At 34.5% G+C, this 16,737-nt stretch overlaps 1 protein-coding gene across 2 annotated transcripts; it reads right to left on the minus strand.

The window, feature by feature from the left end:
- Positions 1–2,111: 2,111 nt before the first annotated feature.
- On the minus strand, positions 2,112–14,999 carry LOC117421031 (myozenin-2). Of its 2 annotated transcripts, none has more exons than XM_034034888.3 (6): positions 14,839–14,999; positions 13,889–14,001; positions 10,138–10,307; positions 8,959–9,106; positions 7,876–8,059; positions 2,112–6,694 (listed from the first exon to the last, which is right to left on the minus strand). In XM_034034888.3, the coding sequence occupies exons 2-6, from the start codon at positions 13,965–13,967 to the stop codon at positions 6,460–6,462; spliced, it is 816 nt and encodes a 271-aa protein (XP_033890779.2). In that variant the 5' UTR covers positions 13,968–14,001; positions 14,839–14,999; the 3' UTR covers positions 2,112–6,459. The 2 variants fall into 2 exon arrangements, with proteins under 2 accessions (XP_033890779.2, XP_033890780.2); XM_034034889.3 differs by lacking the exon at positions 14,839–14,999 and adding an exon at positions 12,967–13,030 and having other exon boundaries at positions 13,889–13,998.
- Positions 15,000–16,737: the final 1,738 nt, after the last annotated feature.

Genomic DNA, 16,737 nt, shown 5'->3' on the forward strand with positions numbered 1-16,737 from the left:
ATCATACTTAAAGATAGCAGCACCACCAGTAGCACAACTTCTCAAATGTTTCTTTCTGAAGTAAATTGTATTATCACTTATCCAGAAGAAAAGGGACTCAATAAATGGCTTCTTATGAGGGCAGCAACTCGTTGGTTAATACCGTAAACATGAAAAGGGATGACTATGCAATGCTTTTAATCTACACAGGGAATAACAGTGCTCATGAAATATATACAATTAAAGTATTTTTTTTGTGAATACCCAAATAGCATCCTTACATATAAAGTACAGCTGTTTATATTTGGATTAATACATTATGTGCAAGACATATCATGAAAAGCATACAGTTAGTCTGACATTGCTTAATCATACATCAAATATTATAAAACATTTTCTAAGGGCAGTAATGGTCTCATACTATATGTTTGTTTTGACTAAATAATACAATATCTTTGTTTGCAAACATATTTTGAACAATAACTATTGTATAGTTTTTTTTCCTAATCATATCTTCTTCAGCATTTGTAGTTGTGTTTTTTAAGGTTATCTAATTTTAATCTTTATTTTAGCTAGATTTAGTTGTGACAAGATGTTTTCTGACTGATACATACTGTAAAGGCGATGGAAGCATTCAGTGCAGTCAAATGGATAATGTGTTGCTACAAATAGAATTAAAATAGATTTCTGTTTTAAAAATAGTGCCTCATTATATGGCTGTGATTGCTTTTTCAATCAGTCTTTTTTAATCGAGAATGTATTACTTAATTCACCCAAAACCAGGTCATTGATTCATGTTGTTAATACTATATGGGGTGAAACGAGGGGCATTAAAAAAAAAAGAGGCTGGGGAATTCAAAAGTGTTCAATGTAATGTTTTGACTGTTACATTAATTCATTATATGGCCACATATATAATAATAATTAATAAACTCATGACTAATTTAAAGCTGTTTTCCCTTATAAAGTAGGCCGTGGTTGCATCCTTACCAGATTCAGCCCAAGTGCTGTATCAGGGGTACATTGCTAAGTTTTTTGTTCCCTGCAAAACAACAAATTTAACAGTGAAAAATGTTGTTCACAATGCAAAAAAGATTAAAAAGGCAAGCATTGGCAATCATGTTTCAAACTAAATCTTTGGAAAGGATGTCAATTTCAACAGGAATACAAGTATATGTATTTTTTATTTGAAAATTTCTAAGATACATACTTTTAAATCATTTTCTCCAAGTCTTTTTAATGGTGAAAGTGAAACAATGAGTGTATACGCATGCTTAGGGGTGGGTACTCAACTGTAAGGGCAATGAAATTGAATTTTTAACAAAGTCGTTATTAGAAGTAAGCAAGAGGAGCACACTGATATCATGTGTATATATATATTTTTTTACCTGTTTATTGTCTAGTTGTATTGGGAGACTGCAGATCAGTGGTGTAGTGGAAGGTATACGCAGGTAAACAGCGTTTACCCACGTTTAATTTGGGCAATATAGCGTTTACCCACTTCTCATATAAGGGATACAGAGTTTACTCATTTCTGTTCTCCTGTGGCATGCAAATCCTGTGTTAAAGACATTTTAACAGTGAGCATCTCTGTTGAGTTGTGCCTGAGACTCACAGCTGAGCTCTCTGTCAGAAAACCGCAGTGCAAGCAGGGGGGCGTGGCCACTGGACTGAGTGTTCTGTGATTGGTTGTTTATGTTCTGTTAATGTTCTGTGTTAGGCCCAATGGACCTGCAGGGCAGTGCTGGTAGCCTTCATCCTAGCCCCCGAAAGGATGCTCACAGAACCGTTCAGTGAAGCGTACCGTTGGGTCTGTGACTGTTCACACCTGAGAGAGGAAATAACTGTATGGGGGTGGGGCTCTGGTTGGCTGAGGGTCAATAACAATGTATCTGTTTATGTTTATCTGTTCAATCTATCTGTTTAACACCACCAAACAGGGGAGTTTACCCACTTTTTAATTTTTTTTTATTTACCACTACACCACTGCTGCAGATGAAACCAGCCATCTTCCTTAATTTGATACTGGAAATGCATTTTTAGTCCAACAAAACCTGTGCATGTCATGTAATATACATCTTAACCCATACAGGGAAGTGGGTAATGGAAAAAAAAAATCATGACATAAAATGTCAAACCATGAATGGTGTAATTTTATTCAAAACAAGACACATGGGCATTCCACCATTCTCATGAATTCTATTCCAATTCTGTTGCAACACTAATAACAGTTAATTACAAGATTTCAATTGGAATCAATTACGTAATGACTTGGAATTGCTGTATTATCATGTGACAATTCCAACACTTGTAATAAAGGCTACATTTTTCAGGACTGGCACTTTTACAGTTGGTTGACTCGATGACTTTGGTATTCTGGTAAGTTTCCTGTCCATGTGAGTAATACTAAACATACATTACCCAAGATGGACAAGTAAGTTGGCTGCTCTGAATGTTTTGAATCTGGACTGAAACATCAATACACTGTACATATTCTTTAGGAAATAATTGTGAATAAAATGTGTACAAGAACAGTACTCTCATTACATCTCTGACTTGCACATCATACAATATACCGTATAAGTGAAAGAGTCTTATACAGGAAAGATTTATTCAACATGACAATGCAAATTATTAAAATAACTAGGGAGCATTGGTATAATAAAACCAGAAAAATTTGGTCTACTCTTTCAGGAAACACTGGATATGCATATTTATTTTCTCTCAGGGTGTGGTAACAATTGTGTAATAGTGAGTAAAATTTGAGCAATACAAGTTTCCATGTGTGATTTCAGAAGTGCTGTTGAGCAGTCAGGCCACCCATGTATATAAAACAAATTGTCGCTGTCTGCAGACTCCTGTGGATTATGTATTAGACCCCAGAAAATCACGCAAGATGAAACTGTTCAGAATAATTACTGGCACAAATCATATGAGAAAAAAAAATTAAATACTTAAATTGTCCTAAACGGCTTACAGCAACACAGTCCATAGTTTGTTTTTTTGTGTGTGTTTTTTTTATGTCAGCAATGCTCCACAAATATCTGACTGTAGATTTGGGATTATCCGCTTCAAGTAAACACCTGCTGAAACAAAAGCACCAGGCTTCTACTCTTTCTACTCTTCTACTATTTGGAATAACAATAGAGATATTTTTCAGGCACCTTTATAATCTCTTACTGCTAGTTCTATACAGACCGCTAAGACTAAACACATTCAAAAGAATTTGCGTGCATTTCAGCTATTATATAAAAAGGTGCCAAGAAATGAGAAATTTGCAAAGCAGTATTTCAAAATGTCTAAAACAAATACTGGAGTTCCACATACTACAGTTACAGTACATTTATAAGATCAGTGTGCATGATTGGAAACAATCCTATATGCAGCTAATAAAATCAAAGTTTTCCTATCCTACTGTTAACTGTGCAGGAGACAACTTAAGGTCTGTCTGCACTTATACAAATTCATACATAATAAGAAGGTATCACATACTCTACAGACAGTATATATGATCTCTTGAAGCAGGAAGGGGCTGAATTTTAAACAAATTAAGTTGCATTATTTTTTAAATCCTTTTTTTCATTTTGTAATAAAGCAATTAATCTATGGACTGTACTGTACATATTAATCAGAAAATCTGTAAAATATTAATTTACTTTACTTTACAGCCAAGGGGGGTTGGATTACATTTGCATATATAAAGACTGAATGAGATTTCAGTGGGCTGAAAGGGCAGAAACAGAAACTATAAAAAGACAATTAGCAGGCCATTGAAACCCAGCATATTTGAAAGAGGCAGAGAATATGTTAAACATAAAGGTGTGGTTAGGTTAGGGTTATAAAGGTCTTAAATATCACGTAATGGCTGTTTAGTTTAGTTAGTTTTCATTTTACAGGTAGTATAGAACATTCATAAAGACAATTTGTCAAAATGTTTAGTATTTTTTTATTTATTTTTTACGTTTTAGATAATATTTAAAAATATTAAGAAAAAAAAACACTTTATAATGTTCAGACCATGCTGTTCACATGAACATTTACATATGTGAACTTCTTTGCCAATCACTTTTATCAGTTACCCTTATAAAAGTTTACCATTGTAAAAGCATAGCAAAGCATAATAAAGCATAGTGAAAGCATGGTAAAGTAATGTAAAGAACAGTGAGGTATGGTAAAGCATATTAATAAACATGGTAAACAAGGGTAAATTATGGTTAATACATGGTATTACCATGGAAAAAGCATGGGAAAAGTGCAAAAATACAGTGCAAAAATACCAATGTAAACTTGTATAAGGGTAATGATAGTGAACGTGGGCAAGAGATACATAAACTCACTCACAACTTCATGTTATAAACCTCAAATTAAATGGCAGACATTACCTTAAATACTGTGCCCAGGGACCATATGGGGCCCTTCTATCATTATCATGCACCACATAGAGTATCCATGCAGCTGTTGCATTCATTAACTGTCTGTTTCTTTGCATACAGAGTTGTGAGGTGATGGATGGTAAGGGCAAGCCAGCATATCTACTTGGGGTGTGCTGTTCTCAGAATAAATTTGCTCTTAACACAGCTGGTTTTCCTCACAAACAAATACATCCAGGAGAGTGGATGTTGGCAAGCTACCGGCCTCTGGAGTACAAAGGCTAGACCTGCAGGTGTCCGCTTGAGCTCACAGGCTGCCTGGCCAGTACAGTCTACTGTAGCCAGATGAGGATAAACACTTCAGAAATCAACAGTGGAAAGTTACTGACTTAGATACTTGTTTTGACAGGCTTTTAGTTTCTGTGCACCAGTTTCTATAACAACTAGGACTACCAAGACAGGCAAAGTGTTGTAAAGGAACTTATTGACTTAAAATGTGAAATTAAAATGTGCACATTTTAAAAACTAAATTAATTTGCCGGTTTTATAAAATATTACCCTGTCCAGAGTTATACATTTAAAAAAAAATAGAAATAAATAATTATAATGCTAATTATAATGTATACATTTTGTATTATACCTGCCACTAAATATGAAAAATATGCATTTGTACTGTACTTTAGTTAAAAAAAGTAAGCATACATTTCAATTTGTAATTCCTGTATAAACAAACTGGTTTTGGAACAGAAGATTCACACATGAAATAGTTCACAGTAGTAAGTGTGCTAGCAAGGGACAAGACTCTTCTTATTCTCAACATTTCTTATCTTCTATCAATCCCACTTAGGAGTGCTGGCAGAAATCAGCCTCTAAATCACATTCTAGATTGACTTGTGCACTGCAGATGGTACTAGCACTAGTCCCAGTTTGATATTCAAATCCATTGACAGAATGACTGGACACCTTTAAATTGTGCCATATTGCTAAAGAGATGTGGAGCTTTTTACTAATTTCCCCTGAATTCAGCTCTTTAATTTAGAAATACATTTTCTTTACAATACATCTTGGACAAGCATTGATGGGCCGAATGCTGTCTTCTGGTTTGTAACTTTTCTTATCTTCTTATACATTACTGCATGAACTGACACAGAGAGGTTTTTTTTTTGTTTGTTTGTTTTTTACTTCCATAAATGTTAATGTAGTATCCTATATTTAACCATTATTAGCTTTTTTCTTCTTGGAATTCTAACATACATGTATTATATTTCTAAAAATGAAAATTCAGTGGTTAACTGTCATTGGGACCACCTGGTGGTCAGTGGTTGTAAGTGCTCTATTATCTAGGTCGGATTTCACAAAAAAATCGATAGTATATTTGGAAACTTCCATAAATCAAGTGTCATGAAGAGGAATTTCATGTTACAACTTTATCTAAGCTGCCCTATTTGAAGCTGTGAGGGATAAAAACGCATCAGTCAGCATGACTGATGTCACAATATCTTATCTTAATGCAGGCATTTATTCAAAATCTTTAAAAATGTTAGTACTTATATATTGATGTATACTTGAGCAACACCAGTAGTGTACTTGTGTGCATGGTACTGTAATTTTATGTTAAAATAGAGTTAAGTTCTCATATGCAAATGTTATGTAAAAGGCAAAGACACTATATCCAAAAAGGTAATTTCCATTAACACACGCCCCCATCAAAAACGTATCATACAAGAAATATTCAATTTACTTGCTGTTCTTCATTACAAAAAAAAAAACAAAACATTTTGAATCCTTGTCTAATAGTATATTTATGTAAATGTATTTAATAGCATGATATTTATATATATATATATATATATATATATATATATATATATATATATATATATATATATATATATATATATATATTATAATAGTGCTGTTTTACTTCACAGTTAGGGCCTGTTGAATTAACACTACCCCACCCCCTGGTGAAGTCTATCTGTTCCAACACATTTAAATAATATCACACCTATAAATACAATGGTGGCAGCAGCAACATACTGGGTGACACATTATGTGCAAACCATCTTATTTATTGTATGGTATCAGATTTCTTTGTTATTTAAGCACATCAAAGGTCATCAGACTCAGGGATGATGGATTCCCAAGGCACAACAGGGATGACGACAGGGGTTCCATCTGAAATCCAACCCTGGGCCGTCCTGTTAAAAGTAGGGCGCTTGCCAACTAGGTCTTGGAAATCTGTGGGTTTTGGGGCAGCATTCATAAAGCTCATGTCCATCTCCGGTGCCTTGAAAGTGATGATCCTGGAGGCTTTGTCAAAACCACCAAAAGGAGTAGCGACTCTGAAGGTGTAAAAAAACAGGAAGCATACAGGAATTTAAACTGATTTAAGACTAGAAGAACCAGTGTTAAATTTATTATCTCTCTTTTAAGAAGTATGAAAATGGAAGCCATATTAAGCAGTGCAATTACACTTGTCAGTATCAGCTGCAATCTGTTTACAACCTGTGGTATTAGTCCTAAAATATTTTTGTCTATCATTTGGTGCTGGTATCTGCCAAGTTTCATGGTCTGTAATGAAGTTTTCCACAGTGACATTACAAAGTTACATACTGACTTTAAAACCACCTTGTACATTAATACACATCAAAATAAATATTGATTTCGCATGGGGACCTATAAAAGTACATTACAATACATGTTACAGTGAATACAAAAAAATGGGGTAAATGTAATGACCAAATTCACAATCAGTGAATTAACCACATTTTTAATTATCGAAACATGAAATAAACCTGGGAGTCGATAAGGCTAAAACACTGTAAGAGTATTTCAGTCCTTCAGCTAAATTATTTCTACACATCTGAAGAATGGCTTTTGTACAAAATGTACTGAAATAATACATTTGTTAATCATTGAAACCCTTTGTGTACAGAAAGAAACTGAAATAAAATGTATAATTTGTATATGTGTATATGTGTTTGTTGTGTTGAAACAAACTGGATATATTGGTGTTGATTTCTTCAATAGTTGTGACAGAGAGAGCTTCATTTTTATTTCTGGTCCTGAACTCATTTAATTTCAGAAAAAGCCCACTTGAATTCCAAACCCCAAAGTTAAAGTTGTTTCTGAATTATGACCATTACAAATAATACACTTTTTAAATTTAATTTCATGGTTCGGTATACTAGTTGATTGTCAGATCCCCAGATCCGATATATATATATATATATATATATATATATATATATATATATATATATATATATATATATATATATATATATATTTATGGAATTGTATACTAATGCATTTAAACTGGTTAGATTAAAGTCCTATTTGTGAAGCAGTCTCTCTCCCCCACATCGAGTTTACTAGAGGCACTGGCTCCAGTGAGCTTCTCTAATCAAAATTGTTGTGGGATTTACATTACAAACTTGACAACAGTTTATCTCAGTAAAATGTTTTCAGCAATTATTCCTTAGTATATTACTATTATAATTGTAGGCCTGTGTGCATTTACCTGTTGAAGCTTTTAAAATCTTGCCTGTCCTGTTTTAGTTCAGGCAATGGCATCTGGAGGTGTAAAGTATCCAGCAGGTTAGGGTCATTGATGATGGCTTGTTCCCAAGGAGAATGGTAGGATTTCGGGACAGCTGTGGTATTAAACCTCTCAGGAGGAATGTCCTTCAAGGGTCCACCATATCCTGTGTTTGGGATGCATCACATGTTCTCTCAATGTGAATGTTAAAGTTAACCATACTAGGCCATCTCTTAATTGCCTCACAGTAGCATTTCTAAATATCACTGCCTTTTAAAACTTTAAATAGGGTCTTCCATGGAGTATTGTATACATACACAAATAGTCTAAAGAGACTCACATGTATTGTTAGTGAGGTTGATTTTTCTAACCTCAGTACAAAAATGCCTATTTCATTTGTTAGATGGAGGCTGCATTTGGAGCTACCTCTGTTTATATATAAAGACAGGGTGCACTACATTATTCACATTGGTTTAAACGGTTATTTTCAAATTGTTATACATTGCTGCTATGTTCAAATACATTTACACCCTGTTCTGTCACAACTGACTCTCAACTAGAATGTTTATATTTTTAGGGGGACTTTGTACATTCCAAAGGAAAGCCCCTTTACACTAATTAAAACAATGATTTTCCTGAACTAAACATCATGAAAGAAACAGGAAGTAAAGATACAATCGACTGCGCTCTTGGGACGTTATTTTCATTTTTCCTAGAACAAGAATGTTTATGGGACAAGAATAATTCAGAAACGTGCTCTGAGTTTTATACCACAGTTTCACTTATAGCTTATAATTCTTTAAAATGATTCAATAAAAATATTGCATATTGTAAATTCATTAAAGAACCACAGCTCATATTAGCAATATCAATATTATGTTTGATGGAAGGAGAGAGTGAGAAAACTCTGTGCTGTGTCCAGAGGATATTCAGATTATCTTCCACAACCCTGGTTTAGCTAATACAATAATTCTGATTCACTGAACTAAAAATGCAGCTTATATAAAACAAACCCATTTTGAATGTAATACTTATCAACCTATGAACTGTGTCTAATTCACCAACCTGGAGCTATATTGTCTGGGTTAGGTGGGGTTCTGGGGTCGGGTGTATTTGGTGGTGTTTTGGGTGAGTGTCCAACATCCAAGCTGTTACCATCTCTTTTGCCATTTTCTGTCGCTTCACTATTCTGAGCTTGAAGAGGAACACCATTCTAGTGAGAAATAAATAAAAAAAACAATTTGGACTCATATGGGTTAATGTCACACAGATCATCCTCACCCATCGGTTAGCGTGGAAATCTATGGATTGCAAAGTTATGGCACAAAATGTATATAGGAACTCCTTCCAAAGACAAGCAATGCAACTGGTACTGTAATTGGTATTGTATACACCCATTTAAACCTGGAAAGAAATACTGCTGAGATCCTTAATCCTAAAGGTATACCTAAAGAAATGCCCCAAATGGCTCCCCATTTGAAAATATATTGGCTGAAATCTTTGTGTGCCTCTTGCTAAACAACATTGAGCGATAATACCTGCACAAATGCCTTGAAAGTTAGAACAAAAAAAAAACGTTATTAATAAAATCTTCCCAACAAAACAGCTTTCTCGCAACATATGATCTTGCCAAATTGGACCTTTTGTGAATCATAATTTGAAATCATAGGCTATAGGATTCTCCATTTAGGCTAGCTAGAGCTATATTAACCATTTTGAGGGATTGTCACAACTGGCAGTAGTTTTTTTTCACATGTGGTTTGTTGGTGAGCAATGCGAACTTGAATGCCTATTTAGTGGTTTTGTGCTGATTACCTTTTTTTATGCTTACAGCAACAAAATATATTTAATAATAGCTATCAATACTTTCAGTGAAGTCAATTTATTGTAATATTTAAATATATTTATTTTAGTGTTAAACCTCCATAAACACTTTTACAATCTTACCAGTTTCTAATCTGTACCACCAGTCCTCTGTTCTCCAGCAGAGAAAATATGTTTGTTTATAATAATCCTATGCAATTAAAAATATTCTAAACCCATGACTATTACAAATGATCTGTGAAAAACAGATACAGTACAAGCATAATCATTTTACTAAAACTCTCTGAGTGAAATAAACACAACATGAGTATTTTGTTTGACTAACAAGTACAATGTATGGAAAATAAACCTAAAAGAAATTCATTGCTTTGTTAGATTTGAATGTATTTAGCATCTGAATGAAATATTTTAATTGCTTACATTCATTTGCATGTTGGTTTCATTCTGGAAGTTTTCGAAAGTGTATTTTTCAGATCTCCGCTGACGCATTTTGAAGAGTCTGGAGCCCCTGTTGGACTGCAAGGATAGCTCTTCCAGCATGATGTCTTTGGGCGTGCTGAACTTTTTTCCAAGGTCCATGGAATCGGAATCTAAAACCAAACACAAGTGACCACACAGGCTTACACAGGAATTGATGCATGCCACCACCAAGATACATGTTTGTTCCCAAAATAGTCATAGTCACTGCCATTAGCTGTACCTTTAAGACTATATCCTTGTGATTGAGTTTCTCTTGCAAGTCAATATTCCAGACCTTGATGTAAATTGTGAATGTGTACAGTAGCGGACATGCCCAATATTTGTAATCATCCTTAAAACCATCTAGTTCTGGATGTAAACTACTAGTATGTTTTGCGTTGCTGTTTACGTCCTGCTGCAGAGACTCAGTATAAATATACATATTCTGTATTTTTTTATTTTTGGTTAGCAAAAGAGAGTTTGGTGTTGCTGAAATATGAGTATTCCCCAGAGATCTTTATCCAAGAGGGATATTTTATATCTGCTGAACACTACACAGTCAAGCACAACCATAGCTAATGATATACCCAGATGTAGTGTAAGTTCTGCAGTTGCTCTTATGTCATCGTTTTATTACATCATCAAAATATAAATAAAGAACTATGCATCAGTTTTAGCATCAAACAAGCAAGACATTAATCTCAGACAACTAATCTTATGTAATTAGGGTGGACTGTGAAACTCAACATAGCAGAGGTTTATTGCTTAACCAAAGAGGGGAATTTAGTCAAGAAATACAGCACCATTTCGTAAATTGCATTATTTCCCTGTTCCATTGAGCGTAAAAATAGTTTTATAATTACAAAATAGTGTCATTTAATTCTGAAAAGCTTAGCAAGGAGAAGAGACTGTGGTAATCATAGAGGTACAGTTATGGATCTCTATTTAACCATTTAAACACACACACCAATTCACCCTGGTGGCCCTATACCCTATTACTAGTGTTATGTCATGTGTTCCTAATTCCCTGTCCAACCCATGCATATGTGTACAGTATATGTGACTGTATGTGTGTTCTTTGATACCATATCGCTTCAAACGAACTGCACTGAAAGGATTTCAAAATTGTATTTATAGAGAGAGATGGTGTCAGTGGCCTATCATGTTTAATGCACTCATGAGAATTTCCATAATCTGCTGTTCCAATGCCAAATGAGCTAGTTATCGTTACTAAGTAGTTCAAACTGAATGTTGCATTCCATGTTACTTTTGAGGAAAGAGGTAAAATAGTTAGGGTTGCTAATTCTGAATTATTGCATTGGATTCTAAATCATTAGTCCATGAATGCACTTAGCAATTAGCAGAAGCAATTAATTTATACAGTAGCATATCTTTCCTGGGTAGATGTGCACATCATTTTCTCAATATTTTATATAAACTCAAAGCACACTGAGAAAAACACTGTGGTACCCCCCACAAAGCAAGTGCCATTCAAGCACACTCCTGCATTAGCATGGAGCACATAGGTCAATGGTGCAGACACACCTGGCTCTTAAATTATATTCTTAATGGGGCAAAAGCAGTCTGGCCCCATTCAAAATTCTTGGTCTTGAGCAGGGGTGTCATTTCAGAAACTGGGGTGGGGGGGGGGGGGGCAAAGTTGTGTCAACATTGATCATTCTCTGTCCTAAATAGCATAATGAATGAGAAAAAACAGGCAGTAATTCACAACTAGGTAGAATCCTGTGCTTTGTCAACACCATTCTTATTCTTAAAATATATTACACAAAATGTGCAATTAACTTTAAAGCATTTTTTAAATGTTGATCCACTAAGTCTCATTTTATGATAATAAAGTGTGTGTTTCCACTGAAACTTTTGTGTTTTAAAAGTGGGTAAATGCTTTAACGCTAACCTTTGATTGTTCTGCTGCCAGCTTCTATGGCAAGCCAAATGATCATTTAGAGATATCTCAAATTAATTGAGAGATATCTCTAAATATTTTAAGATATCTCTAAATCATTTCCAGATATATTTAAATGGAGCTTTAAATGAGATAGAATGCATGGAAGTTATAATTTTGAGAAATCTTAAAATGATTTAGAGATATCTCTAAATGAACAGGAAGTTTTTTAGATATATCTCTAAATGATTTAGAGATATCTCTAAAAGAACTGGAAGTTATTTAGAGATATCGCAAAATTATTTAAATATATCTTGAAACATTTTGAGATATCTGCAAATGCATTTTAGATATCTCATTTAAATTTGTAAATGGAAATTCATTTGAGATATCTCTAAATGACAATTTGGCTTGCCATATACAACATCTTTTTCTTTTTTTTTAAACTGTTTTAGAGTAGTAGCTAGGGACATAGACTATTCTTATTTCAGATCATTGAAGAAAAAAATTATGTATTGCATGGGCTTTACAAAAAGAGCCAGGGGCAAGAATGCAGTTTAACTCTTTATTTTAGAGTGTCCATCGATTACATGTATAATATTGCCTAATCATTTATTTCCAAATGAATGCATATTTAAGCAATGTAACATTTTAAAACAATAGTTCTAACAGTAAATTTTAACCAGAATGTATCTAATACTGTAGTGTATATCACCTTAAATATCACTTTCTGCCGATCCACTGTGAAAAAGACAATGATGACTTACATGCACTCCGGTGCCAATCTAAAACTGGTACAATGTGACGTCACACTTTTTAAAATTATATTCTACAAGAACTGCAATACTGTACAATACTATTGATAATTTAAATAATTCCATATTTACCCCGATCAAGCAAAGGATGGGCTGTCCCATAGCAAATGACGGCCCTGGTCTTGAGCTAAAAGAACTGGAATATCATTTTATTATTTCCAAAATAGTGAGGTCAACACTGAATAAAACCCTCACATTTCCTTTATTATAATCTGCAAGGGTTACATATCCCCATACGTACATATGTCACACTTAGCAGTTTTGCATATTTCTTGACAATTGTTTGTTCAATTGTGATGAAATTTGCTATGGCTTAAATCTGTTAATTTGTTGAAATGTTCTGTGTGGAATTAAACCTAAAAGTATTAATTTAGAAAGAAACAGCATAGCTGCAAGAAGGAGCAGTTATTTGTTCTTGCTAGTTACTCAAAGATTATAATCCTCTCTGATGTACTCTAGTTTCTTGAGCTTCAAAGTATGACCCCATATTCTTCAAATAAATGACAGTTCTTATTATAAATAAATAATAATGTGTGATAAATGCGGTTGTTGTAACCAAGTGCTATCACTGCTGTCACCTTAGTAAACAAACTGCTCAAGAGTTTATCCAGTCTAAGGTCTGAATATTAAACAATTAAATAAATATTCTGCCTTGATAATTATTAAAATTCCCACTGCCGCACACCCAAATGAAATGCGTCGTGCTGATGTCAAAACCCAATCTAGGGCTGAAAGGCTGTCCATGAGGAATGTTCATCAGCTGTCATAGAGCTTCATTCCTTCCCAACAGCTACAAACAGTTGTTCATCCCAAAAATAGCAAGGACAACTACAGAAGGATTAGTTACTATAGGTAGTAAAACATCCCAGTGACTTATTTATGGCCAAGAACACAAACAGGGTCAATGGCATTTGGGAGCTGAATTAAAGGTTAAAAATGTTCTCTAGGAAGTGTAAGTGACGTGGCAAAAGAGGCTGGGTTGGCAGCATCGTACCTGTTCCTTGGATTTCTCTTATAATGGCTGCAGCCTGCATCTTCCTCTCCTTGGTTGTCATCATGCTGTGTGACATCATTGTCTCTGATGTTCTACGGGTTGGATCTCGAACACTGAAAAAAAATGAAAAGCAATACTGAATAGTTTATTCTTAAAATATTCCTTATCTATCCCCCAGATGATTAAGAATACCAGCCTTCTATATCAATATGTTCTTATGCCAGTAACTCCAGACTGGTTGGTTTGAACTTATCCTAGAAATAAGGCATTACAAAGTATTGTTTTAAAAACCTATTTTATATTTGTGTTGCTTTTTGACTGGCAATAAATCGCTGTTAAATTAATAGCTAATATTTGCTGACCATTAGAATGTATTGGCTGACCCTCCAGAGAATTCAGAATGTACTGTATGCACTGTTGTACTGAAAGCAATACAGTTATAAGAGCTTACATTTGAACAGGAAATAAACCTGTATAGAAATATGGATCTAATAACATGCTTTTTTCTACATGAAATATTATAGTTCAGTAAACAAACTTCAGAGTAATCTGCAATGCTCCATAATATGCATTTGTGATTGCAAGTATTTGTATAATCTTATATGTAATATTCTATATTTATGGTTTCATAAAACAAAATATTCTAATCATGTGGTATTATTGTAACAGAAACAATATATCCAAATATCAATATCAACATATCGGTTCACCTGAAATTGAAATAATTAACATTGCAAGAATATGTGAAAGAAAAGGTTCCCCTGGAAAACTACATTAAAAACTCAAAGGTAACAATTTGTTTAAAGTAAGTAACATAGTACATAGCTATACCAGTCCAACAATGATATATGTCCAAGGTGAATGTCTGGGGGTCAGAACAATTCAGTTTATGTGATATATACCAGTATAAGCCAATAAATACTGTATATATGAATTAAACAATAACGTACCTGTCTATAGGTCCCGTTTGTCCTAGACTGAGTTTTCCTCCAAGGTTTAGGCAGGGACCTAGGGGTCAGGCTTGTGTAGTTTGATCTGCCTGGGTCTGCACGATACCCAGTACCGAAGCAAACTGGGGGGATGTCAGTGCGTCCAAAGTGACTGGCATGCAGCTTACATCAACCAGCTATATATAGACCCAAACACTCCAACCACTCACATTTCCTCAATTGCAGGGACATGAGGGGGACTGGGCTGCAACATCCTATCTTCTCAGAAGACTTTTTGACACCTATGCCCAGGAATATTTATTTCAAGAACCCATACATGTTTCTTTGGTTGCTTTGTGGGCTTACTGCCTGCACTAAAAGTTGTAAAATAAATGCACTGATACAGAATCTTGTGGAGCCGTGTCTCTGACAAGGTCATGCAGGGACTGAGGTTTGCCACTTCACTGATTGTTTCTGTTATGTAAGTGTTCTTGGATATCAGCAGCCCACCACTGAAAAGGTTTACTTTTGAAAAGGGGTGGGGCAGTTGCATTCCACTCTCGTTTTCTTGCTTTTTAAGAAGCTTAAGCAAGTGATGAAGCAAAAGAAGTAAAATAAAGTAAAATATATAAAGCAGAAGTTTAATAAACATTGGTTGAACTTTGCTTTTTAGTAACTTATGAGCTGTAAGCATTTCATCAATCAGCCAACTACTTTTACAGACAGCTTAAGGAAATCAAATTATATGGGACAAGATTGAAGGTAAAGGTACTATCCATTCATGCATCGTTTTCTGTTAAGTATTGCCCACATAATATAAAGCACAACAGCAGTATATGCAGATTTATGTTTTCCACAAGTCTGTGTTGATGTATTAAACAACCTGCTGTAACCTACTGTTTTTAAACTAGTAACTTTAGGATTAGAAATTCTCAATGGCATTGATGGTCCTGAAACAGAAGACAGCAGACCCATAGCTTCTTTAGACAGACCTGTAGTGTGGTGTCTTGATGACTTCATTCTGTAGAACATTAGACGCCCACAGTTCTGTGTTCTAAGAATAGCCAACCTTCTGTTCTATGAAACTCAATGGCAGATACATATAATATTTTCAAATAGATTTCCCATACCCCGCATGCAGGCAACTCATCCACATCACCAAGTAGGAGGGAACCGCCCTAATAAAAGTTTCCCATAGTAAAAGCATAGTAAAAAAAGCATGGCAAAGCATGAGTATGAGTACTAATAAATACAGTACATACTTTAAGACTAACTTATAGAGTATGCATCAATTACAGCCTTACATTTTAACTGTAATGTTAATTTGAACTACTGTACAAAAACTTGCTCATATTTAGTTCTCATTTAGTCCTGCCTTAATAATATTAATAATATTATAGCCTGAGAAGATGTAGTTAGCCACTGCGTTCACTGAGTCTCCTCCCACTAGCACTAGGCTGTACAGTGGATTTGTTATTCTTATTGCTAGCCTTGCTATATCAATATAAAGCTCCAAACACAGAATATTGTATTTATTATATAGACTTACCCTTCAAAATTGTGGTTGACAGATTGGTAGGTTAGGTTGAGGGGGACTAAGACAGCACAGAGAATACCTGAAGATCAAGAATCCAGTCGCTTATTCACCAGTCATAAACGCGTATTGCAAATGGTGGATTCAACAATACCCAGACTTATCGGTCATGTGTTTCTGGCAATTTCCAGGCCGGCTACAATTAGCTGTCCAGGTATTTGTAGGACCCAATCACTAGCTACCACTTGTAGTATATTAATAATTGACCATTGAGACGCCGGGAACCAATGTACAAGAAGCTTAATAGCATGTGAACTCAAGCTAAGCAACAAAATTGCTCTGCATATTCTTTACGCATTAAATGTAAATATCATGTGTAATTCATA

Source organism: Acipenser ruthenus, chromosome 1 (genome assembly GCF_902713425.1).
Source record: "Acipenser ruthenus chromosome 1, fAciRut3.2 maternal haplotype, whole genome shotgun sequence".
Lineage (NCBI taxonomy): Eukaryota > Metazoa > Chordata > Actinopteri > Acipenseriformes > Acipenseridae > Acipenser > Acipenser ruthenus.